At 39.4% G+C, this 25,649-nt stretch overlaps 1 protein-coding gene across 3 annotated transcripts in view; it reads left to right on the forward strand.

Moving 5' to 3' along the window:
• pcdh7b (protocadherin 7b) overlaps positions 1 to 25,649 on the forward strand; it is a 377,866-nt gene that overhangs the window by 153,719 nt on the left and 198,498 nt on the right. For 2 of the 3 annotated variants that reach the window (XM_048547072.2, XM_048547062.2), the window contains exon 2: positions 13,890 to 14,106. In XM_048547072.2, the coding sequence (XP_048403029.2) occupies positions 13,890 to 14,106 (217 nt within the window). Of the gene's footprint in view, positions 1 to 13,889; positions 14,107 to 19,232; positions 19,313 to 25,649 lie in introns of those variants that run through there. The other variant, XM_048547081.2, reaches the window with a different exon arrangement.

Genomic DNA, 25,649 nt, shown 5'->3' on the forward strand with positions numbered 1-25,649 from the left:
AGCTTCCTTTGATTGTAAAAGGTTAAATTTTGTGAAGTCGAGCTCACTTTAAGGACATTTAAAAATGGCAGGGAAATCCAAGATGTAGAAATCTTATGTATTTTTGACAAATCTCATTTTTAATGACAGAGAAAAGAGTGAAGCATGAATCATACAGATGGGAAATCTGAAATCAGTAGGTGTATTTGACATTAACGAGTTCAAACAGATAGTGTTTTAGTTGTTCCGATGGTCTTAACCCGAAGTGTGAAAATCTTAATTTGATTAGGTTAACGTAAGTGCTCTTGGAGTGTAGGTAATGTCTGTTTATGTAATATGGCCTGACATTTTTACAAAACCTCAGCTAGTTAAACTTAGAAAATCAAAACAGGCTGAAACTATCAGTTAGAATAAAAAGAAACTCTGGCTGCTGGTCCTCTTACTTGAAGGTCATCTAGTGTAGATAAAAATAAAACATCACTTGTTACTGTAGTTTGAATCGAGTTCTTTATTGATATTTCACAAAGGCTTTTATGACTGCTAAGATTATTATGAATCCCCTGATCTACTTCACAAGTAGAAAATAATGTCTTTTTCTATGGGATGGGTGCTGAAATGACAATTCATTGACAGGAACTATTGAAGGATTAATGGTCTTCAAAGTAGTAACTGAAAAGATTTTGTAATAATAGATTGAACACGTGATGAGATTTAACACTTTTGAATGGGAGTTTTTTTTTCAGTATTAACTGTGTAAGAGTTAAAGCTCTGTGAGATTGTGTGGCCTTTTTTGTAATCTTTGCATGCCTCCTGAGATCTGCCTGCAGTGAGTACTAGGTGTGTGGCTATGGAAATAGAATGGAATACGCAATTTGAGATCATGATGAGGTGGCATGAAAGTGCTGGAGAATAGTAATGGTGTGAGGGTGAGTGCAGAAGGCATTTTATAAAGTGTCATACATTAAGCTGCTTAATAATGTCACAACTCATGGTGTTGGAGTTAGTATATGAGAAAGACAGAGCATTGGGATAAGAGGGCATTTTCAGGACAGTAGCCTGCAACTCATGGAATGCCACAGGGATCGGTGTTGGGGCCACAATTATTTACAAAATATGTTAATGACTTAAATCAGGAAGGTGAATGTACTGTAGCCAAGTTTGCAAATGATGCAAAAATATGTGACAAGGCAAGTGTTGAGGATGACAAAGGAGTCTGCAGTGGGACATAGACAGGCTAAGTGTATGAGTAAGAACTTAGTAGATGGAATATATGTTCGGAAAATGTAGGGTTATGCACTTTGGCAGGTAGAGTGGAGGAGCTAAGTATTATTGAAACAGAGATAGGCTGCAGAAAGCTATGAATAGAGGGATTTGGTAGTCCCCATCCATGAATGACAAAAAAAGTGTTCAAGTTCAGCAGATAATTGGGAAAGCAAGGGAAATGTTTATCTTTATTTCAAAGGGAGTGGAGTATAAAAGTAGGAAGATTTTGCTAAAATTACTCAAGGCACTCATTAGACCATACTTGGAATACTGCAAACAGTTTTGGACCCTTATAAAAGGAAGGAATGACATTGAAAGTAGCCCAGAGAGGCTGATACCAAGTATGGAGGGACTGTCTTTTGAGAAGAGGTTGAGTAGATTGGGTCTGCACTTGTAGTAATATAGAAAAATGGGAGGTGATCTTTTCAAAACATACATGTTTCTTTGAGAACTTAACAGCATAAATGTAGAAAGGTTGATTCCCCTTGTGAGAGAGTCTAGGACCAGAGGACATAATCTCAAAATAAAATCTTGTATGTTTAAGACAGAAATGAGGAGGAATTTCTTCTCTCAGACAGACAGTTGTGAATCTGTGGAATTCTTTACCAGAGGGGGCTTTTGAACTGTGTCATTATTTAATGCTGAGCTAGACAGATTTGTACTCAGTAAGAGAATGAAGGGTAATGGGAAAAGACAGAAAAATGGAGTTGAGAATTATCACATCAGTCACGATCTCGCTGAACGGTGGAGCAGACTCTTGGGCTGAGTGGCCTGTTTCTACTCTGACCTTTTATGGTCTTTAGCCTCATTACTTTCCCTGTAATGTTTTCTCTTGAGGTAGTTATTGTATTTATTTTCTCGTCTTCTTTTGCCTCTTGATTATGTAGTAACTTCGGAAGACTATTAATGTCTTCTGCTGTGAAAACTGAAATAAGTATTTATTTAAGTTCTCTGCCATTTCCTGGCTCCCCATGATTATTTCCCCAGCCTTGTTCTCTAAGGGGCCAATATTAATTTCAGACTCTCTTTGTATAATTATGGAAGCTCTTGCTGTCACCTCAAATCAGGAGCTGTAGACAAGGGCAGCTTATGGAAGATGTGACTGATGACACCTATTAGGAGCCCAGATAATGATCTCAAGGAGAGATATTATCAGAACCAGCTGCCCACCAGCACCATCTTTGAACAAGCAATTAGGCATTGAAGATGCGTTTTAGCCTCCCTTCATAATGCACCAACTCAAGTATTCAAAATGATAGTGATGTGCTGCATTTCACACAAAGTGGTGTAGCAGCAAGGACTGGAATTCATGGAGGAAGAAGGTGCTCAGTATGTCGTGTCCTCAGAGGAGGCGGAAGAGGAGGGGTAGTGTGAGGAGTAGAGGAAGAGGGAGTAAACAGAGGCAGGGTGTCTTCAGCAAAGCAGCCAAATTCTGGACCTTCTTCCTCTCTCCCTCACACACAGTTTTCCCTCCCCCACCCCCAACCCCCCAACTTCATCACAAAACGATTCACACTCACCAAAGTATTCCTTACACAGCCAATCCATTGCTTATCATTAACTCTTGTCTTACCAATTGGAGCTGCTTCTGCTGTACATTCAGACAGTCCTTTCCAGATCTTAACTACTGTCTTCTTGTCAAGATTGTTCCTCATGATTGCCATTGTTTCTTTTGCCAGTTATCTTAAATCTTCACCCTCTGATTTTCAATCTTTCTGCCAATGGGAAAAATTTCTCCCTTTATATTGTACCCATACCTCATTACCTTGAACAGGTCTGTCAAATCTCCATTCAACCTTGTCTTGCCCATGAAGAATTGCCAACTTTTCAATTTTTTTAATGCAACTGAAGTTCCTCATCCTTGGAATCATTCTTGTCAATCGTTCCTGCACCCTTCTAAGGCCTCCATCTCCTTCCAGTAGCATGGTGTCTGGAAATGGATGGAGCACTCCAGACGAGGATCAAACCACTAACACAATTCCTTACTTTTTGACTTTCAAGTCTAATTTATAACTCAAGAATACCATATGCTTTAGTAAATGAAATTAAGATTCTTCCTCCCAGCAGCATGGAAATGTTACTCTGTGTGCTTTCCAGGTCTGCAGCTTGAGGTTCAGAAAAGCGTGAGGGAAGCAAGGTATCATCTCAGCTGTAAGAATCTAATGCTGCAGGTCCTTATTTTGCTGCTACTTCTGACAATCCTCCAACTTGCATCTGAGCAGAATATAGTTACACATTTTAGCTGAAATGCAACTGATGTCTTACCAGTTTCAATGATCATTAAACATAAACACCAAGGTCTCCCAGCTCCTGCATCCCACTTGGGATTGCACACTTTGTTTTGTATTGCCTCTGTGTTCTTATAAGCAAACTGAATCAATGAACACTTTTCAGCATTAAATTTCACCTGTTATTTAACCACAAGCTCTACCAAACTATGTTCAATAAAGTTGAACACTGATTGTTCACAATACTTATAAGTTTTGTATCATTTGCAAATTTTGAAGTCATGCCCCTGTTTACCAAGGTCAAACTCATTAATATATATCGGAAAGTACAAGGATCAGAACACCAACTGCTAAAGAACTTTGTTCAAAACTTGCCGCTACTTCGATATTAAGTAATCATTATGCACATCATCTTGTTTCACAGCTGTTGACATCAGGTCAGTATGACTGAGTGCTGTATGCCATGTAGCAATGTGGTATTTAATTCTATCAAAAAGTAACTTGGGGAGCAACTCCATACCTGACTGCCAGGCATGACAAGACTTGGCTTATGTCCAATTTTTATTGCTTTGCAGCTATCAGCATTGAGATGGCTAGAAGTTTAACTCAAGTTATCTGTTCTTTTCCTCTCCAAGGAGAGAAACAAAAGAGCTTAGAATGAGTGAAATGGGATATGTTGAGTGAACAGAAGGATAGCATTTGTGCAGGGTCACTGTACTGTGAGGAATAGGTGTGACTGCAATGGGATGATGGTTGACATCAGTGTTAGATAGTCAGCTGGAAATGTGAGTTGATGTGGAGACACAGAGCAATGGATGCACCTGGAGGATAAGCTGGTATGAGGAGTGATGCGGAGGAGGAGGTTTAAAAAGACAGAGCGAGAGGGGCTGGAGGTTAGATAAGTATCAGAGCAATGTGCGATTTTACAGACACTTCCCTTTCTGTTTAGGCCATGATATTTTTTCAACATTCTATCTGACAGAGTAGTAACACACTGGGATTATTAACTGTATGAGCAATTTACAGCCACACCTTTCTCTCTGCATCCAGCTTCTTTCATCCAGCAGCATGGAAAAACTTTCTTTGTGTGCTTTTGAGGTCTGCAGCTTGAGCTTCAGACAGGCATCATGAAATAAAGTGTCACCTTGCAATGTATGAATCTATGCTGCAGTTCCTTGCTGTGTTAGTACTTCTGACAATCCTTCAACTTTCACCTGAGCAGAATCTATTTACACATTTCATCTGAAGTGAGAGCTAAAGTCAGCTCGGGCTAATTGTCGGTGAAAATCGGAAGTCTGATGCTAATACAGTGGCTTGTTACAAACCCACAAAGACATCGTGAAAACAACTTTGTTCTCCAAGCTGTGCTGGAATTTCCCTACTTGATGTGTCATAAAATTAAGCCCATAGACTGATTCTGTTCCTAAACCTTGTCAAGCTTCATTCTTAGACACTTCACAACCCATATGTGTGCTGCTTATTTTACTTTTCTGTGTGTAGTACTTTGCACATTCTATACATTAAATTTTAACCTAACTTCTGTTTCGATGCATATTTTGTTAAACCAATTCTGAGATCTCTGAGCTACTTGCACAAATTTATTTGCTCTGTATAATTTGGTATCAGTAAATTCGACTCATCTTGAATTGAGTGTTTTGAGCCCAAGTTTTTTTTCTCTTTATTCATTTCACAGGATGAGGGTGTCATTGTCTAGGCCAGCATTTATTGCCCATCCCTAATTGCCCAGAGGGCAGTTAAGAGTCAACCACATTATTGTGGGTCTGGAATCACATGCAAGCCAGGCCAGCAAGGATGACAGTTTCCTTCCCTAAAGGACATTAAAATCAGATGGGTTTTTCCAAGAATCGACAATGGATTCATGGTCATTATTAGATTCCTAATTCCATATATTATTGAATTCAAATTCCACCACCTGCCAGGGTGGGATTCAAACCTGGGTCCCCAGAGCATTATCTGGGTCTCTGGATTAATAATCCAGTGATAATATCTCTCGGCCATCACCTCCTATTTATGTAAATAGGAAGCAGTAGTGATCTGGGACACCAGTGTCAGTGCATCTTTCTGATTCTGTTGTAATTCATTGAATGAATACATGTTGCTTTGTGCTGTTCAGTCTATCATAGTTTATTTTCTCTGAAGCCTCTTAGCTTTGAGTTTGTTTGAATGGGGGAGGTTTTAATATTATTTGTGAGTATGATGGAGCTCACTGGTCAACTGTTTGGCAAGTGTTAATAAAAGCCATAACCCATTTTAGTGGACAAACTTTATCTAAATGAAGCAGGAGAGCTGACTACTTGAAATTTGCATCCAAGTTGTCTTTCAATGAATGTTGTTTGCCTTTTTAATAATTTTCACCTCTCCAACTTCTTGTTTATTTTTACAGTCTATTCCAACAAGTTCCCACAGCAAAACATCTCGCGCACCACCCTCCCCCCCCGCCCCACCCAGCCAATTCATCATGATCAACAATGAAATCCTGCAAAATTGACCACTTTTTTTTTATATCTTGCAAGCCCCCTCTCAGCAAAGATAGACATGAATGATATAATTCAGCAATATCTCTGAGCTCAGCCTTTAATTAGCTAATGAAAGAGTACTTGAGAACCAGGCTCTCAAACTTGAGACAAAGATCATGTATTATTTGGCAACAATGATCTTCAAGTTTGTAGATACTCCAGAGAGTTTGCATAATCTATAAGTGGCAATTTAAAGAACTAGAGGGATACCACACTGGCGCCTTTCCGTGATTCTCCAAAGGGGTATGAAAGGTGGTCCAATAGTAGCATTATCTTCAAAACCAATAGCAATCGGGCTGTAATTACTTAAAACGTGCTCCACTGGACAGAACACATTGTCTGACGCCAGACTCCTAAAGCAATTATGCCACTCACAGTGCTACATGGTTGTGGCAAGAAGCTTCCAGACAGTCGAAACATTTCAGTATCTTCAAAGAGGTGAAACATAACTGCAGACTTATGGGAGAATTTGGCTTGAGACTGACCAAAACTGAGAAAGCTCTTCTGAAATTCACCAAACCCTTGAGGAGAAATGGCCAGGAATGTATAGAGGCCAAACAAACTCTTCAAGCATTTCTTTCCCCACATGTACAGATGGCACATTAGACTGATCAGCAATTTGAGAACCGTCTGAATCTGAGGAGAAGCAAGTCATCCCAGGTCCTCATAGAGAAGACAACCCTGAAATTATTTTTGAATGTTATCTTTCGCCTTTGATTATGCCTTCTTCAAATAGCAGTCTGTTTACACCATTGATCGCCCTTTTAGCATGTTGGCACATTTTGTTTGTTTCATTCCAACAAATCCTTCCCCCTCTCTCCTTGTGTGATTTACAGCATTAAATGGAAATCTCTTCCTACAGTGCTGATTAAATGTGGATGGAATAAGTAATTTGTTGTATTAAAATGTTTGCAATTATACATAAAATGAGTCAAACCAATATTTTCAGATAGTGTAGCCATATTTACTCTTTCATATTTTAGCTTAAAAATTGTGTGTGTCTTGGAGGAGCATTTTATGCTTGTAATTTTAGCTATTATTTTTCATCCATTTGAAGTAATGGACATATAGTTGAGCCAGTTTCCTTGTAGATAATTGAGTTTTCATAGTTGACTTTCTTCTACCAATACAGGTATTATGTTTTATGGCCATATGCTAAAAAGCAAAATCTCCATCACTGTAAATGCTTGAGCTCGATTGATACACCCTTACTGTTGGACTTGAATACTCTGCTTGATATGGCACCATATAAAGTCATCATCCTAATTGATCCTTCCTTCTGTAAACTGGTTTATGTTTTTATTATTCTATATACGTTAAGCATCTCCTACTGCCACGTTTTACGTTTTGGGATTGAATATCCGTAAAGTTGTCCCACTTATTTGTTAGCAGAAGAGCTGCAGAAATCCAGGAATAAATGACAAAAATGATTCTATTTCCATTCTATTCTACCAAGTAATAGTTCCATAATTGTTGGTATGTTACACAGACTGTACAGAGTTAATTTTCAATCAGAAGGTGATAGTGAATAATGTAAATAACCTTTCATGATTTGAATCAGCCTCTGTGATGAAAACACAACAGATTAGCTTTGCAAATCATATTTCAGAAGAATCTGCTGGATTTCTTCACAGAAGCAACAGAGTAGTATAATATTATATCAATATTTTTGGGGAAAATATGACACATTTGAGGAGTTGGAGGAACACAGACTGCTATATAATATTAAATTATTGAATTTTGTCCGTAATTCAGTTCTTGAACTATGAGTTCAAACTTAACCATACAGTGCCTTTGGCCCTTGTGCATTTCACTTAGCAATAAAATAGTATTAATTGCTTGGCTCTGTTTTACAGCTACACGAATGTTCATAGAAGACAAAGATTCAATTTATCATACATTCAGGAATAAAAGTTGCCAAATTGAAAAAGAGTGTTAAATATAATTCTTAGCCTGTAACTCACACTTAACATGTGCCATGGAAGTGACAATACTGTATTTGCCATAGCAAAAATTTAAAGTATGTAATGTGGTGTTCATGATGCAGTAGAAAAGCATTGTTTTAACAGAATTTTATGTCAACACAATTTAATCTCACTGATCCGTTTGGTTTCCTAGAAAAAGGCACTAACTGAGATCATAAAATTCAAATAGATATAATTACCCAAAAGACCAGAAGCAACTACATACTGCTTGTGAGATTGAAGACATCTGTGCATCAGTTGGATCCACCCTCTCAATAATGACAACTGAGCCCCTCATGGCTGTTATTAAGAGTGGAATACTTAATACAAAATAAACCAAAATGGAGTAGGAATTGGGTGTTACCATGCCCATTTTCTGGGCAGGTAGCCTCAGGCTGAATAGACTGAATATGCAAGGCCAGAGCTGACCTCCGATAATATTTAGGATCTCAAGCAATCTCCAACAATATGCATTTGACTTGTTGCCTTTGGTGATGAATGACTAACAGCTGTTTTAAGGACTTGTTAGGCTGAACATTAAACAGAGCCAGCAGTGCACCTGTTCTGTTCAGATTTTGCTAGTGTGGTTGCAGCCCAGTGAGTAGCTACAAGTAAAAGGAGGAGGAGAGATTTTAAGTTAGGATTTTAAAGAACATGGGTTCTTCAATGGGCTCCATAGTGCTATGGTCATGATCATAATCACACACCCCTTCCCTCCGTGATCCACTGTCTCACTCCACAGCTCCTCCGGGATTATCAGACTATTGCCAATGAGGACAGTGGTACACATTTCAATCTTCCTGAGAGCTTTGCTACATGTAAAGGTCTAGCACATGCCTGAAACTTGTTCAGAATATCAAAATATTTATTTTATTCCCGTCTTACCTTTTCTGCCTTTATTTCACTCTCCAAACATGATTAAATGTTGATTTAACCATTCTAGCTTGCTGTTCCTGGTTCATTCTTAAATCTAGTTGTTAAAAGAGACATACCATTGCTTACCTTGCTTCCTTATAGAGCACTCTAATTGTTGTGAGTCCACTGAAAAAGCTCATTGAGAGTCTAAAGGCAAGTGTATATGCAAAACTCAATTTCTTTGCCACTGACTAAAATATCTGCACAATATTAATACTTATTTGGATCGGGTGCTTGATGCAAAGTATTCTGACAGCATCATGTTTGTCATATTTAAACATTCAATGCATAGTACCAGTTTGCCTTTTAAAAAAATTCATTACAAAATGCAAGAAGAAAAGGTGAAAATTATTTACCTCACCCAAACAGAGTATTCACCATCGACAACTGGCGAGGAATTCACAAATACCATACTTCTTTTTCTGTCAGAGATTTGAGCACAAAAACTTGGTTGACACTCCAGCCCAGCACTTTTGCTAGTTTGAGGTGCTGCTATAGAAGTATAGAGATGTACAGCACAGAACCAGACCTTTTGGTCCAACATGTTGGCCAGATATCCTACATTAATCTAGTTACATTTGCCAGAATTTGGCCCATATCTCCCCAGACCTTTCCTATTCATGTACCCATTCAGATGCCTTTAAAATGTTTAATTGTACCTGCCCCTACCGCTTCCTCTGGTAACTTATTCCATACATGCACCACCTCTCCATGAAAACATTGCCCCATAGGCCCCTTCTAAATCTTCCCCTGTGGCCTTAAACCTATGACCCCTACTTCTGGACTTCCCTATCCTGAGGAAATGACCTTGCCTATTCACTGTATCCATGCCCCTGATGATTTTATAAACCTCAATAAGGCCACCTCTCAGCCTTCAGCATTCCAGAGAAAATAGCTGCAACCTATTCATCATCTCTTTACAGCTTAAACCGTCCAACCCTGGCAGCATCATTGTAAATCTTCTCCGAACCCTTTCAAATTTAACAACATCCTTCCTACAGCAAGGAGACCAGACTTGAATGCTGTTTCCAAAAGTGACCTAATCAATATCCTGTACAGCTGCAACATGACCCCCAAAATCCTATACTCACTGCACTGACCAATAAAGGCAAGTGTACCAAAAGCCTTCTTCATTTCTCTGTCTACCTGTGACTCAATGAGGACAAGGAGGAGAGCTTGCAAATTTTTGAGAGTCATTTACCTCCTTGTTCTGTTACACTTTTTGCCACCTCCACTTCCTTTCAAAGCTTCTTTCTCCCCTGCCTTCTCCATCATGGAATAAGGGATTTCCTTGACATCAGATCCTAATCATGGAATCCTTACATGCCTAAAGAAACAGCACAAATCCTCAAATCAGATGTTAAACCAAACCAATGCATACCCTGCAAGCTGATGTTAATGATTCCAGGGCTTTATTTTGGACAATGAACAGAGGAGCTGTCTCGAATTACTCAGCGCATTTTTCCCTCAAAGGTATCACTGGAAATACATTGGTTATTGCTACATCATTGTTTCTGGGAGTTTGTTGTAAACAGCAGCCACATTGTGTAACAATGACTAAAAACAATATTTAATTGATTATGTAGTGCTTTAAGTTGAAATGGTGAAAAGCGCGGTAGAAATATAGTTTTCTTCCCTCGTAGAAGCAAAATTAGGTTGTTTGACAACATAAAATGGGTTTATAGTACTCGGTCATAAAGCACAGAATTTGGCCCTTCAACCCAACTCATCCATGCTGACTAGGATCCTAAATTGAACTATCCCCATTGTAACAACCTGACCATATTTATCATCAATTGCAAGATAAAATACCCCACCAAACCTTCCTGTGCTGACCTGACCCAATTCAACATCCCCCTTCCTCTCCTGCCAAAGTAGTGAGAAAGAGACTGACGTTCAATGCAGTCACATGACATTTTTCTGTTTATGACTTCAAGAAAGATATTGACCTTTTTTTAAATGATGCTGAGGCTGAAACAGGTTGTTACGAAAAGCAAAGAGAGGTTTATACCATTGTCTGTTATGGGCACCCGAACCTGGGCATGCTTTCAAATTCTTCATGTTTGTTGCCCTGTGAACAAAGTATTCAATTTCTCATAAGAATTCTGAATAGCACAAAGTCCTCAAAAAAAATAAAAAAGTGCAAGTGAAATTATTAAGAATACATTCAGAAAGAAGCTGGGAGAAGTGAAAACAATTTGAGGATAAAAGGATTAAAAATTAAGTCATTAACATCTTGGAACTTCTACCAGTGCATATTAAAGAGTCCATGGCTGAAGAACAACAGGATAGACAACAATGATGCAGTCAGATTTATATTCATTGCAGCATCTGAAATCTGCATTAGGCAGGACATATAGTACTTAATTAACTTTCATGAAAATCAATCAGCAGTATGTTTCAATTACAAATTCATGGAAAAAATCTTAAGAGTCACTTGGATAACCTCAGCTTATTATTTCATCATTCTATAATAAAATAATAGGAACATTCAGATGTAATTTGTTCTGTATAAATTTTGACATTCTAAGATGCTGTGAAGAAAATAACTCATTGAAATGTAGCCTGCAACCCAAAAATCTACAGTGAAGGCTTGATCACTATGTACTCTTTGTTGTGCCCAAAACATGCACACATCTGAATAGACATTTTGTGATATTCATAAATGTGTCTGATTGTCTGGCAAAGGTTATTTATGCAAGGAAGTACCAGTATGTACCAGTGAGTAATTCTTTCTGCAGTGCAGTTAATCAAATTTTTTTTTTAAATGTAATAACTTTGTCCTCCAGCTCCTCACTGCCCTAGGCACAACAGTGGATAGGAAATCCATAAGTTTTTTTGACTCTGGACTAAATTTATATCATCAGCATTTTTGAATTTAAAATATGATCATGTCTCTTGTCTAAAGCTTAATTTATTTTTTTTGTAATTAAAATAGACAAACTCATGGATATAATTAGATTGTATTACCATGCAAGTTTCTTGTTACCTCCTAATCTGGATGGATTTTAAGGTTTCATATTATCTGCAGAAAATTTGCTTCCAATTGCCAATGCAATTGCTATTCATTAACAATAATTTACTTGTCAGCAATCTGTGAAGATGTTAATTTAAAGTATTTTATGAACATTCAGTTCTTTAGGAAGGGGAAAATTACAATTTTATGAGTTAGCTTCAAATGGGTCATTTATTAATGAGATACACACATTTGATTTACATGACTGAGCATGACAGCCCTTATAGAAATAGGAGGCACATCTTCCATCGGAAACCTTTTGTTTAAATGAGTAGCCATCTGATTGTTTTGATGGGAGAATAAAGAAAATCATCCTTTCCACATTGTCTGTACATAATTTTAATATATTTAGAGTATTAGATGCTGGATTATGTGAAACTTGTTTTATGTGCAACAGTCAAAGAGACAGCAGCTTACATAGGTAGCACTATATTAAGTAAAACGACACAGAAAGCATTTGCAATACAGGTGGCACTGTTGGTACAATTGTGAAACAGGCATATGTGACTGTTGGCAAAGTTGGCGCATATGGTATAACTGAGAACTTTAGAACAGATGGGAAATTTGGCATGCCTGATATAGAGGTCTGGCTGGGAAAATTTCCACAGATGGTATAATTGGCATTGGAAGTATCAGATGGTACATGCAACACCGTAGGGCCACAAAAGTATGCAGTCTCCTCCAATTAATCGAGTCAAGAATCTAATAAAGAAAGAAAAAGATGGTTAAGAGAATTAAGTGAATATTAAATGGTAAGACAAACTAGCAATTTACCAGAGAAAGTGTGCTGCCACAGATTGGACTGGTGTACTTTCTTCAGCTGTTTAGCTACTGAAGGTAGACTGTGAGAACAACGGTGCAGTAACATGTCTGTGAAAATAAAGGGCCTAGAAATTCCAAAGGTCTGATATTTGTTTCTGCAAGGTAGGTTGGGGTTGCACATTGAGACTGTGCAGAAGTCCTAATGCAGTTGACTACAAGGAAATCGCCTGGAAAATCTGAACTTCCTTCCGTCTATTCTTCTGTGTCTGAAACTCTCAGGATCCCTTAGAGTCAGAATTTCTGAAGTTCTGACTTACTCCAACTTAATATTTTCTCAGGAAGGGTTAGAGGATTAAAATCCTAGACTAACTACTGTATAATTATTAAACTGAACCCTCTGTTCTCCCCCCCCCACCCCCGCCCGGCTCATCACTGAAACCACTTCCCCACAGCTACACCACCCTGACTGCTGAGCCCTCAGCATCCAAAACCCACTACTGTCAATCTAAACCCTCCCTGACCCCATTTCCTTTCCAGGGAAGCCACTGCTGGACCCAACATATCCTTGCCTGAACCAACCCTTCTATTATTTCGCAACATCCCACTGACCTGACCCTTTCTAGTCAGTCTCCGACCCAACATCTCACTGATTCTTCCCTCTTTCCCCGACCCTGTGAACCCCTCCGGCCCAATCCTATGCCTTACACTTGACCGTGGAAAACCTCGGACTCTTCTTTCTCCTCATCCCTGTTTTTGAACTTGATTGGCATTTCTGGGTCAATGGAAATGATTGATATTTTAAGTTATGAATGCGTTTGTTCAGATGAAGAAGGAGCAAGTTACGACAGATACTGGAATCTTGTACTGAAAACAACAAATGCTGGAGATCACACCAGATCAGGCAGCACCCATGGAGAGAGAGAGTAAGCTAATGTTTTGAGTCCGAATGACTCTTCCTCAGAGCTGAAGTTAGCTTGCTGTTCCTCCATGGATGCTGCTTGACCTGTTGTGATCTCCAGCATTTGTTGTTTTCCTTTGATAATGACTTCAGTTACTGAACAACTTTTATGGATACAGTCATTAAAAGAATGGCATTCACTAGTAATCAGTAAAATTTGAGTATTTTTTGTTCAGTGCTTCAGCATCCATTTTATTTTCTGTCGTACAGAACTTTGTAGAGTTGATATAAATACAGCTGTTTCATTTATGATCATCTTTCTTCTAGCCTTTTCGTCGTGTGACTTTCTCTGTTGTGAGTCAGCCTCAGGATCCACATCAGGGGTCCCTACAAAGCTGTTATGATAGTGGCTTGGAAGAATCGGAAACACCGAGCAGCAAGAGTTCATCAGGACCAAGACTAGGCTCACTCCCACTTCCAGAAGACAACTACGAGAGGACCACACCTGATGGCAGCGTTGGTGAGGCAGAACACATGGAAAATGGTAAGGTCATAAAACTAATCGCTTTTGCTCTAAACCAAAGTGCATTAATATTAATGCTAGAGACTAGTTTTCACCAATAATAACATGAGCACTTAATAGAAAATTCAAAGTAGAAATAACATAAACATTTTTAATCCAAATGTATTTGTATTTTCACATGAATAAAGTAAGATAAAATAGAATAAAATATTGTTTATGTATCAAATCAACAATTGCAAGATAGTCTACTTTATTAATAATTTCACAATATTAGGTTGTGGTAGTGCGTTATTTTAAAGTACTTGAAGAATCATACATATGTGCACCTGATACAGCCGTTGAACTAGAAGTAGTTTTATTTTAACTTTTTGTTTCAATCTCACATTTTCCCATCAATTTTATCGTCTCTTTTTTACCTGAAGGCATTAATTCTTTGGTGAAAAGTCTTTCTCTGGACTCTGGTTACCTTCTGCTCCCTTGGTCATGTGGTCATTGTACATGTGTGATTCTGAATATAGAGTAACAACTATCAAAATACTGATTAGCTGAGTGTGCTGATGTGGCATCATATCTAGGTGCTATTAGGTTTGCACAATTTTGAAGACTCAGTCGCATTAGCATGCCGCTTGCGAACTGTGGTGCCCCACTGCAGTTTGCTATGTGTTTCGTATTGGGCGTTTTTGTGTTGCTTGCAGTCTGGCTCAGCAGACAACATGACAGATCATTGGGTCTGGCAGCATTTGTGAAGTAGAAAACAGAGTTAACTTTTTGGGTTCGGTGACCATTCCTCAGAACACAGTTCCTCAGTTCTGAGGAAGGGTCACCGGACTCAAAACGTTAACTCTGTTTTCTCCTTCACAGATGCTTCCAGATCTGCTGAGCTTTTCCAGCAACTTTGTTTTTGTTGTTGATTTACAGCATCTTCAGTTATTTTGGTTTTTATGATAGTTCATTGAGTGGGGATGGTAGGTTGAGATTGTGGTAGGGCACCAACTATGAATAAGGAGTCCAAGGTAGGAGTAGCTCACATTATTTGTCTGGATCCCAGAGGTGCATTTCTGCTTCTGCTTACTCCACAAGGAACTAATCTTCAGCATTTTCTGCAGTACCACCTGGTAAAACCATATAAGCGTGAGTGTATCTATTCCTGAAATGGGCAAGCATATCAGCTGCCCAGTGGAAAACGATGTTAACTGAGCTAATATTTTAAGCAGGGTGGTAAATTGCCATTTTCAATTAAAATCCACCCCAGATCCCTGCAGACTGTGTGATTACTTGACACAGCCGAGGAGGAATTTATTCACCCCCATTATAAGCCTGCGTACCTCTTGGTAAGATACTCGCTCCCTCTGTTATTTTATCTGGACATACCACTGTGGTATTGCATTATAACTTTATGTTTAGCTTTATTGTTTTATCCGTTGTGATTGAAGTTGTTATTGAACAGACACTTAAAAATTAGAGGAAAATTAATTTCACACTAACAGTTGAGCTTTTGGCAAACTACCCGAGTGGATCTGTAGACCACTGGAGGATTTCTTTGAAATACATGGGAGGTGCTACATTAACATTGAAGGCTCTTTTTTGTTTTCACAAGAAGCATAACAGTTGAAATGAATTCAGGATACTGTTTAGCCAGCAGGGTATTCTTTGCTTTGCAAAGAAACCTGATTTGAGCAATATTTATGTCCTGGTGTAACAATAAAACTCGAAAGAAATTTAAATCTGCCAGCATGTCAGGAGGCAGGCATTAGTGCTGTGCATTAACAAGGCAGGTTGCATCTGTCAGCAGTTACTGAATCTCTCTGGTCAGAACTTGTATTAAGCTGAGTGTTCAGATTAATTACATGAAACAAAAATGAGCAATTCTGCTATTGCTCTTGTCTTGCATTCAGACGCATTTTTCATTATTATGGAAATATCAGCTACTTTATTTTAATTAAAAATATTCCAATTACTTTTTAATGGGAAAATGTCTTTCTCCTATTTTTCCTCTGTTTGCAGGTCAGCTCTTATTTTTGTTTCTTTTGAGGTTGTTTTAGTTAGAAAGCTGATTTAATCAAGGTTGTTTATAACCCTTCTTTACCCCAGTGGCCTCTGCAGCAGATGCACTAGTCCCTTTATCCTGGAACTTATGCTACATAACATTATACATATGTTTGACTCATTTGCATCAAATTCCTTTGCTGTTTTAGCTGGAGTGCTTCAGCCATTAAAAAGTGAAACAATGAATGAAATAGTTCAGCATTTCTTTCAAGATAGTGGACAGTAAAGTTTAATCAAGAAGTGTAAGTAAAAGTACTTCACAGTAAAATCATACAGCTTGATTTCCATGGTATTATTTCTTCTCTAGTGTAACATTTCAAAGTTTGCTGAATGATTTAGTATACTGATCTCTGTTATTTTATTAAATAAACTGACTGATATTCCAGTTTGCTACTCAGTTTTGCTCAGTCTCAATCAGCCTAGTAAATTGAATACACTGCAAAAGCAGAGAATTGTACCTTAGGGCATTAAAAAGAAACTTCAAAACCAGAATTAATTTCCATCAGATAATATATACAGAAAGGAATGGGTGCCATTGAAAACATTCCACTGCCCTCAATAAACTTACAAATTCTCAACAAAGTGCCTGTAAAATTTGAAAACATTGATCTTTATGCATTTGTTAATCCCAACAGCTGCCACTCATATGGCCTGCTTCAACCTATCAGATGTTTTCCGCAAATTTCTCAATCTAGTTTACAGAATAAGTTTTCTCCTTATCAGCAAAACTAAGAACATGACATTGGCCCAAGAGAACACTGGTCCTTTTTTGTTATTATGTAACTGAAAACGCAAGTTGGTCTTTGCTTGGGAGGTAAAGAAAGTTGCTAAAACGTGTGTTGCCATCGTATCCTGCCACATTCCGAGTGGAAATAACATTGCTGTTGATAATGGCCAGTATTCTTGAGCTTAATATACTAGTATGCAATAGATGTAGATTTACGTAGTTTTTACGTGGCTCCAAGACAGAATAGTCATAGAGTCATACATCATGGAAACAGATTCTTCGATCCAATTTGATTGTGCCAATCTGACCTGGTCCCATTGCCAGCATTTGGCCCATATCCCTCTCAACATTTCCCATTCATATACCCATCCAGATGCCTTTTGAATGTTTAATTGTACCCACCTCCACTACTACTTCCGGCATATCTTCCATGAACACACCACAGTCTGTGCAAAAAAGTTAACCCTCAGGTCCCTTTTAAATCTTTCCCCTGTCACCTTAAACCTATGTCCTCTACTTTTGGACTCCCCCACCCTGTAATATATATTTTTACAAGGACTGATTTACTAGAACTACTCAAGAACTCATGGCATTTCAACTACGCAACCAGTGCAAAACAAGATCTACCAAACATTTTCTTGATCAAGAAAATGTTTGGTAGATCTTGTTTTGCATTGGTTGCATAGTTGAAATGTCATAATGTCATAATGCCAGCAAAATAATTTTCTTAAATAGTTATGCACATGCAGAATTCCCTTTTTCCTTCCACAGCCTCTGTTTGGCTGGCAACTTTGAACCATGCCTTCCTCTTGAAGGTTAATAGAACTTCATACTAAAGGCAGAACTTCATACTAATTAATGGACTATTGCCTATAAAAAGACGTGGGATAGGTGGCTAAATGGAGATAGTCTTGCGTTCAATACTTATCCTAAGGGTGCAGAAAGCCACCCTCGATGTATAATCTAGTTCATTATCTCTTCTATAGCAAGTAAGGAAAAAGATACCTAACTCATGAGACTGTAGACTTTAGTTATGTTTATTTTTCTCCTTGCTTGTATAGGATAGTTTTATTTTCTCAATCAAAAAAAGAAGCAATGATCAAATACTATTTTGAAACATTAAAGTACTAGATAGAAAGTTTGTATTGAAAATTTGAAGTTTACTTTCATAAAAGCAAGTGTTTAAAACTAAATTATGTAAAATAATGCTATTAAGACAATTATAATCTGGATGAAGTAACAAAACCAGCAAAAAAAATTCTCTTGAGAGAGGAACTTAGAAATATTTTGGAGATGATCCATTATGAGTAACAGATTCTGACTAATTTTGACTTTTAGCAGGTTAAACAGGTGATGATAATGAATCTTTGAAGTCAATGGAAATGTAAAGAGGAGGGACTGCGTAACTACATTTATGGTAACAGTGCAAAAATAAATGACTTGTACTTGTGCATATTATGAGAGTTCAAAGGAAGGGATTTGAGGTTTTCATGACAGGTTTGGGTGATTTCAGTGGTAATGTTTCTTTACTTTATTGTTTGTTTTATAAACCTCTCATACTTAGCTCAGTGAGGCACAGGAACCGCTAATTCATTCTATCCAGTCTAGCTGTGAAATATTTTTTGCATCAACATTTGATGTAGTAATAATACAGTATTTCCTGTTATCAAAGTGCTCCTACTCATGGTATGCCTAAAATCAGGACTTTGCTGAATTGTTCTTACTTGAATAGCAACAAGCCTTCCTTCAAGGTACCCTTTTTGTGTTTTCTCTTCATATCTGCAGGTAAGCTAAAAAAGGGTTCAATTTTCCTAAATTTTCACAGCATACTACAAAAATAAATATTTAGTGCAGCTTTGTAAAATGGGAAACCTACTCATCTCCAATTCACAATCCATTAAATTCCTTTAGGAGTTTGTTAATGAGCCAGGGTTGATGACAGTGGTATTCTCAATGAACAGTCTAAATTGAAGGGACATCAGAGAGTTTATCTCTATTTCTGGTAAAACTAAAATTTGATGTGCTTATTTGAACTAGGTTGAGTGCTGTAGATTACAATTTTGTCTGAGTTCCAGCTCCTGGTATTCTAAAGAGTTGTTCTACTTGGCAAGGCAGCAGTGGACCCCAGCTGTCCACTTTTGCCACCAGCACCAGTGAGGCAGTTCCCAATTTCTGGAGTTTGCTGGTACCATTAATTTAGTGCCAGGCTCACCTCTTCCTCAGTTAGGGCATTTAAAATAGATTGCAGGCACAGAGGTATTGAGGCCTAGGGCCAGGATCTGAAACCTGACTCTTAAAATTCTGGCCCAAAATTTCACTTGTGCTCATTGTCACTCAGTCAGAGCTGCTGATAACTCATCTTTGCTTGCTCCAGGCTGTGGAGGAAAAGAGAAATGAGCTATATGAGCTTTCACCTAGCAGGAATATAAATCAAGATGCAAGGAAACTCAGAATCAGGTAAGGATACTGCATAAATTACCTGCTGAGGCTGCCAGATAAAACTATCAGAAGAAATTGTTACATTGTAGAATAATCGCTGTTAATTTTTAGAGATATTATGACTGGGTGGCACAGTGGTTAGCACTGATGCCTCATAACACCCAGATTTGGGCGACTGTTTGTGTGGAGTTTGCACATTCTCCCCATGTCTGGTTTGCTCCCACAATCCAAAGATGAGTAGGTAGAGTGGATTAGCTGTACCAAAAATTGCCCTGTAGTGTCCAGGGATGTGCAGATTAGATGGGTTAGCCATGGTTGAAAAAAGAAACTGCTGTGGGTTTAGAGAAGTGGAGTGAGTTAGGTGAGATGCTTTTTAGAGGGTCAGTGCCGACTCGACAAGACAAATGACCTCTTTTGCACTGTCAGGATTGTATGATTATCTGAAGATCCTATTACTCCTATGTGGAGGTTTAATGTTATCTCAGTGCTGTGAAAAAAAACAGTCAATATCCTAGGTAAGAGAATACCAAAACATAAGCATTTTATTCTTAAGATCATCAGTGATTTTTTAGCCTGCTCCTGAAAGAGATGAAAATAAAGGAAAACATTGACTACTTCTTAGCTAAAACAATGCAAGTTTTAATGAATTTAATTTTTAAAATAAGACTTAATAATAAACCATTACATGCAGAAACTGGCAATTAGAACCTGAGGCTAGGAACAGGATCAGCACGCCCCTGAAATCTTCACCATGTTTCATAAGATTGTCATTGATCTTCAGTCTGATCTTCATTTCCAGTTCTATCCCTTTGTTCACTTAGTCCAGGTCTGGAATGCGTTCTCATTAGCTGAACATCCACAGTCCTCTAGCAGATAAACAGGTAGGGGAAAAAAAATAATCAGAGCTCTCCCCTTCTCAGCTCTTAAAACATTTGCACATTTTTCTAAACTCCTTCCCTCTAGACCTGGATTCTCCAGTGACGGAATCCCTTTGTTCACTTAGTCCAGGTCTGGAATGCGTTCTCATTAGCTGAACATCCACAGTCCTCTAGCAGATAGACAGGTAGGGGAAAAAAAATAATCAGAGCTCTCCCCTTCTCAGCTCTTAAAACATTTGCACATTTTTCTGAACTCCTTCCCTCTAGACCTGGATTCTCCAGTGACGGAAACAGCTTCTCATCATCTGTCCAGACAGGCCTCCTCAGAATTTTATGCTTATTCTCATAAATTCCATTCCTTTTAACCACTTCCCATTGGTTAATTCTCTGGTCCCAGGAGTAGTCACCTACTGAAAAGTCAGTGTGTTATTTACAAAATTAGGCATCAGTAATTAGCTTCAGAAGCAATAAATTGAATATAAAATGTAGTTTAATACAATCTGCATAAAGCCAGTTGCTAACAATATTGTTAAAACAAGAATGCTGTTGCTTTGTACAACCATAAATTGCTTTATTAAAGTATAATTAATTTGCTCAATGCAATTTGCATCCTTTCAAAATTAACCCAATGAGTTATTTATCTCTTCAGCTGATTATTTGTTTGTTGTAATTAATTAAGTACTAATTTGGATAAACCTTTTCACATGAATATTAAAATAAGAAATATGTTCCTTTAATCAGAGTGATTTGGGCAGAAGGTTTAGGTCCTACCAGGAAGATGGTAGTGATAGGTGATTTATAAACACACTGGCTGGAATATTGGCTACCCAGCACCATTCCCAGGACTGACAAATGTCACCAGAGGATTGGGGAGGGAAACTGTGAAGGCTGGGGTGTGGGGTGGTTGTTGCAGAACCTGCCCAGTTCATTTGTAAATTTTATTAAGGCTGTTAAAGAGAGAATTGAGGGCTCATTGTGAACCATATTAAGATTTTGGAAGGCCATGGACTGCTGCTGAGTCAGGGGCTGACCAGGCACATGGAAGTAGATCCACAGCAGCGAACCAATCATGGACACCTCTACAAAATATGTGGACACATAGAAGGGAGACCAATTCAGAAGAGAAGTCAGACGGTCATACCAGTACAGTTATCAAGGCACTAATTGACACAATAATACTGTGTGTGTGTGTGTGTGTGTGTGTGTGTGTGCATGCGTGTGTGCGTGCGTGTGCGTGTGTGCGTGTGTGTGTGTGTGTGTGTGTGTGTGTGTGTGTGTTTTCTCCTGCAGAATTTCATTCCAGCCTATACTCCCGCTGTCACCTTCTTATAACTGAGATGCACAAAACAGTCAATTTCATTACGGGGTTCCCAATGGGAAAAGGCTGCTGCACCAGTCGTTGCAGGGCAGGCTGCATCATTCTGCCCAGCCACACTGATTGTCAGTCAGCCAGAGTGGCCAAGGAGGCTGATGATGGCACCACAAGAGGGATGTCTGCCTCTTCCTTTACAGGGACATAGAACGACTGGAGGGGAGCACCAGAACTGGCCACCTCTCTCGCTAACCTTTGTGCCATCTGCACCACTGGTTGGTCAAAGCTACACATGTGGCATGCATTCTGTGAACGTAGTGAGGAGCAGCAAACACCCTGTAGTTGCTCAGCTGGCATTTCAATTAGGTGTTGAATATACCCAGAGGCCTTTCCTGTGGATTCAGCTTTACTCTCAACTTGTCAGAACAAAGAAGGTGATCAAATGTTTTCTAGCACTGTTGCTTCTGACTATGTTGTGCCTGCTGATTACATCAGCCATCTCAAGCCAGGCCTGCCTGATCAAGAATGGTAGCCTCCTGTGTCACCCTCCAGAAAAAGCAGCCACTTCCTCTCCCTCACTGCCTCCAGGAAGATCTCCAGGTCAGCATCAGTAAAGTGAATGACAGCCCTATCCTGGATTACTGCTTCATCAGTAGAAGGACTTCGGCAAATGAGTCAGTAAAACAGCAACAACAGTAATGACTGTCATGGTCAGTTTAAATTGGGTCTCCTGCCTTTCCTGCCAGCCTCCTTTCTGACTCCCCTACTACTTGGCCACTCGACCTGTGCCAAGAAAATCAAGTGTTGTGACAATTGCCTCTCAGGGTTGAGAATGGTGATGAGGTGGTTGAGATACAGGATTGGAGCCAGAAAAAATCCGGGTGTTTATTTTCTGCCCCTAAAAAAAGTCCTTCCCTTTATTGTTCAAAAATTATCATTCGTGCTGTGGTTGCAAAATAACAAAAAGACATGAGCAAGCTGGGGAAACATCTTGTTCAATGTTGACCTTCCAGGAACGTTTATTATTATACCATGATAGGTATAAACATACATAATGCTTTTCTTTCTTGTAAAAGCAAATCTTGTAAAAACACCAAGAATTGATGAACAAACTTGCACCGATTCACTTCAAATTTAAACTGAAATAGACTCTGACAGTCCTCCTCCAGTTTTCAAATACACTATCTGCTTCCTTCTCATTTCCTGGTTCTTCCTCATTACAAACATCCTTACAACTGAAACTTGTTAACAAGCAGTGATAAGCTTTGCTTTAAATTTGCTTTTGGGACCTATTCCAATATTTCAGCAAAACAATATTCTCAGAAACTGGTCTTTTTTAAAAATAGATTATTTGACCCAGAGCAACAAATATTAGCACCTGTTGTTATGTACAAATGACATATTTTTGATTCTTTTTAGTTTAGTTCTTATCTCATTTTGATGTGTTCTATCAAGTCACAAAAATGATAGCTTTACCACCTGCCGTTGGCAAACTTTCTCCTGCTTCTGAGCCTAACTTTAAAATTAAATTCCCATGTTTTGTGAAACAAATTGCAAGTGATTACAAATAAAAAGATCTTTAACTCCCCACCGTGACACGTATCTTCAGGAAATGTGAAGAGTGGTGAACAGTTCATACAGATCATTTCAAAGAAGAAAAAAACGCAAACAGCTCAGGTTGTTGTAGCTGACAGCGTACCCATCATATTTACGTGAGGCAGTTTATCTAGATGGAAAGTTACAGAGACATGACTAGGATTTTCCATTGCCCATGAGGCTGAAACAGGAATGTGTGTGCTTTGCAAATAGTGCCCTTGGATGGCTAGTCAATGTCTGAATGTAGCTGGCATGTGCTGGGATTTTCAAAGTTAAGCAGGGGTCCACAACCCACTTGTCTACAGTTAGTATTTGTATCTGAACTTCTGTTATCCTTTATGTGAAGTTTGTAAACAGGCTGTTGAGGGCAAGAAGGTGATTTGTAAACCATTAACCTAAGTGGTCTGTTAAAGCTGCTAGGTCTAATGAGGGTAGAGGTTAAAGACTTTTCTTAATGTGGAAAATAATTGGAAACTTGGGAACCTTGCCCTTGCTTGTGCACATTAATAATCATTTGGCTATTTGACCACTTTTAGACACTTTGAGGCTGCTGGGCCCTGAGGTAGTTTCCTCTCTTTTGCAAGGCAGTGACGTCATGGCTTCCACCTGCTTTGGCACTCGACTTGTAGCTATCTCAATTAGCACACTCAGATTGAAGGAATCAATCCATCCATCACAGAGATGAAATCCAGAAATTATGTGGGCTTCAGGATGGTGGATTGACAGCGAATTGAAAATCAACCTCATGTTCTTTAAAAAGCACTTCTCCAGGCATATACAGTCCTTTCTGCTATAACGCGATAGTTGTAATCTTGTGCAATCTCGTGCCATAGAAAATGGCACAATAAAAAGAACAGGGCTTACAGAAAAAATAGGGTTGGAGCAGACCACCAAGAATATAACTCAAACTCGAAACAAATATAGTAGTTAATCTCACACCAAGGATAGAACAGTTTAAATAAATGTTAAATTCATACCTAATAACGAAATAACATAGTGAATTTAACACTTTACCTTGAAAAAAGATGAAGATAACTTGATGGGGGAGGAGATAACAAAATGTACAGCTGGATGAACACAGCCGGCCAAGCAGCATCTCAGGAGCTCAAAAGCTGATGTTTTGGGCTTAGGCCCTTCATCAGAAAAGAGGGGAGGGAGGGTTCTGAAATAAATAGGGAGAGAAGGGGAGGTGGATCGAAGATGGATAGAGGAGACAATAGGTGGAGAGGAGACAGATAAGTTAAAGAGGCAGGGATGGAGCCAGTAGAGGTGAGTGTAGGTGGGAAGGTAGGGAGGGGATAGGTCAGTCCAAGGAGGACGAACCCGTCAAGCGGGCAGGATGAGGTTTGTACGAAGGAAATGGGGGTGCGGCTTGAGGTGGGAGGAGGGGATAGGTGGGAGGAAGAACAGGTTAGGAAGGCGGGGATTGGTTTTGAGATGCAGGGGGAGGGGAGACTTTGAAGTTTGTGAAATCCACATTGATACCATTGGGCTGCAGGGTTCCCAAGCGAAATATGAATTGTTTTTCCTGTAACCTTTGGGTGGCATTGTTGTGGCACTGCAGGAGGCACAGGATGGACATGTCATCTAAGGAATGGGAGGGGCAGTTGAAATGGTTTGCAACTGGGAGGTGCAGTTGTTTATTGCGAACCAAGCAGAGGTGTTTAGCAAAGCAGTTCCCAAGCCTCTGCTCGGTTTCCCCGATGTAGAGGAGGCCACAATGAGTACAGTGGATACGGTTTACCACATTGGCAGATGTGCAGGTGAATATCTGCTTGATGTGGAAAGTCTTCTTGGGACCTGGGATGGGGGTGAGGGAGGAGATGTGGGGGCAGGTGTAGCACTTCCTGCAGTTGAAGGGGAAAGTGCCAGGTGTGTTGGGGTTGGAGGGGAGTGTAGAACGGACAAGGGAGTCCCGGAGAGAGTGGTCCCTCCCGTAAGCAGACAAGGGTGGGGAGGGAAAAATGTCTTTGGTGGTGGCGTTGGATTGCAGATGGCAGAAGTGTTGGGGGATTATGCGTTGTGTCCGGAATATGGTGGGGTGGTATGTGAGGACGAGGGGGATTTTCTTTTGGTGGTTATTGTGGGGACGGGGTGTGAGGGATAAGTTGCGGGAAATGTGGGAGGCACGGTCAAGGGTGTTTTCGACCACTGAGGGGGGGAAGTTGCAGTCCTTGAAAAACGAGGACATTCAAGATGTACAGGAGGGGAATGCCTCATCCTGGGAGCAGATGCAGCGGAGGCGAAGGAATTGGGAATAGGGGATGGCATTTTTGCAGGAAGGTGGGTGGGAGGAGGTATTCTAGGTACACCTCCCAGTCACAAACCATTTCAACTCCCTCTCCCATTCCTGAGATGACATGTCCATCCTGGGCCTCCTCCATTGGAGCCTCATGGAGCTGCACCTCCATTTCCTTTGCCTCCTCTCCACCTATCATCTCCTCTGTCCATCTTCAATCCACCTTCCCCTCTCTCCCCCTATTTATTTCGGAACCCTCTCCCCCTCCCCCTTTTATGATGAAGGGTCTAGGCCTTAAATGTTAGCTTTTGTGCTTCTAAGATGCTG

The sequence above is a fragment of the Stegostoma tigrinum genome, chromosome 1 (assembly GCF_030684315.1).
Source record: "Stegostoma tigrinum isolate sSteTig4 chromosome 1, sSteTig4.hap1, whole genome shotgun sequence".
Taxonomy (NCBI): domain Eukaryota; kingdom Metazoa; phylum Chordata; class Chondrichthyes; order Orectolobiformes; family Stegostomatidae; genus Stegostoma; species Stegostoma tigrinum.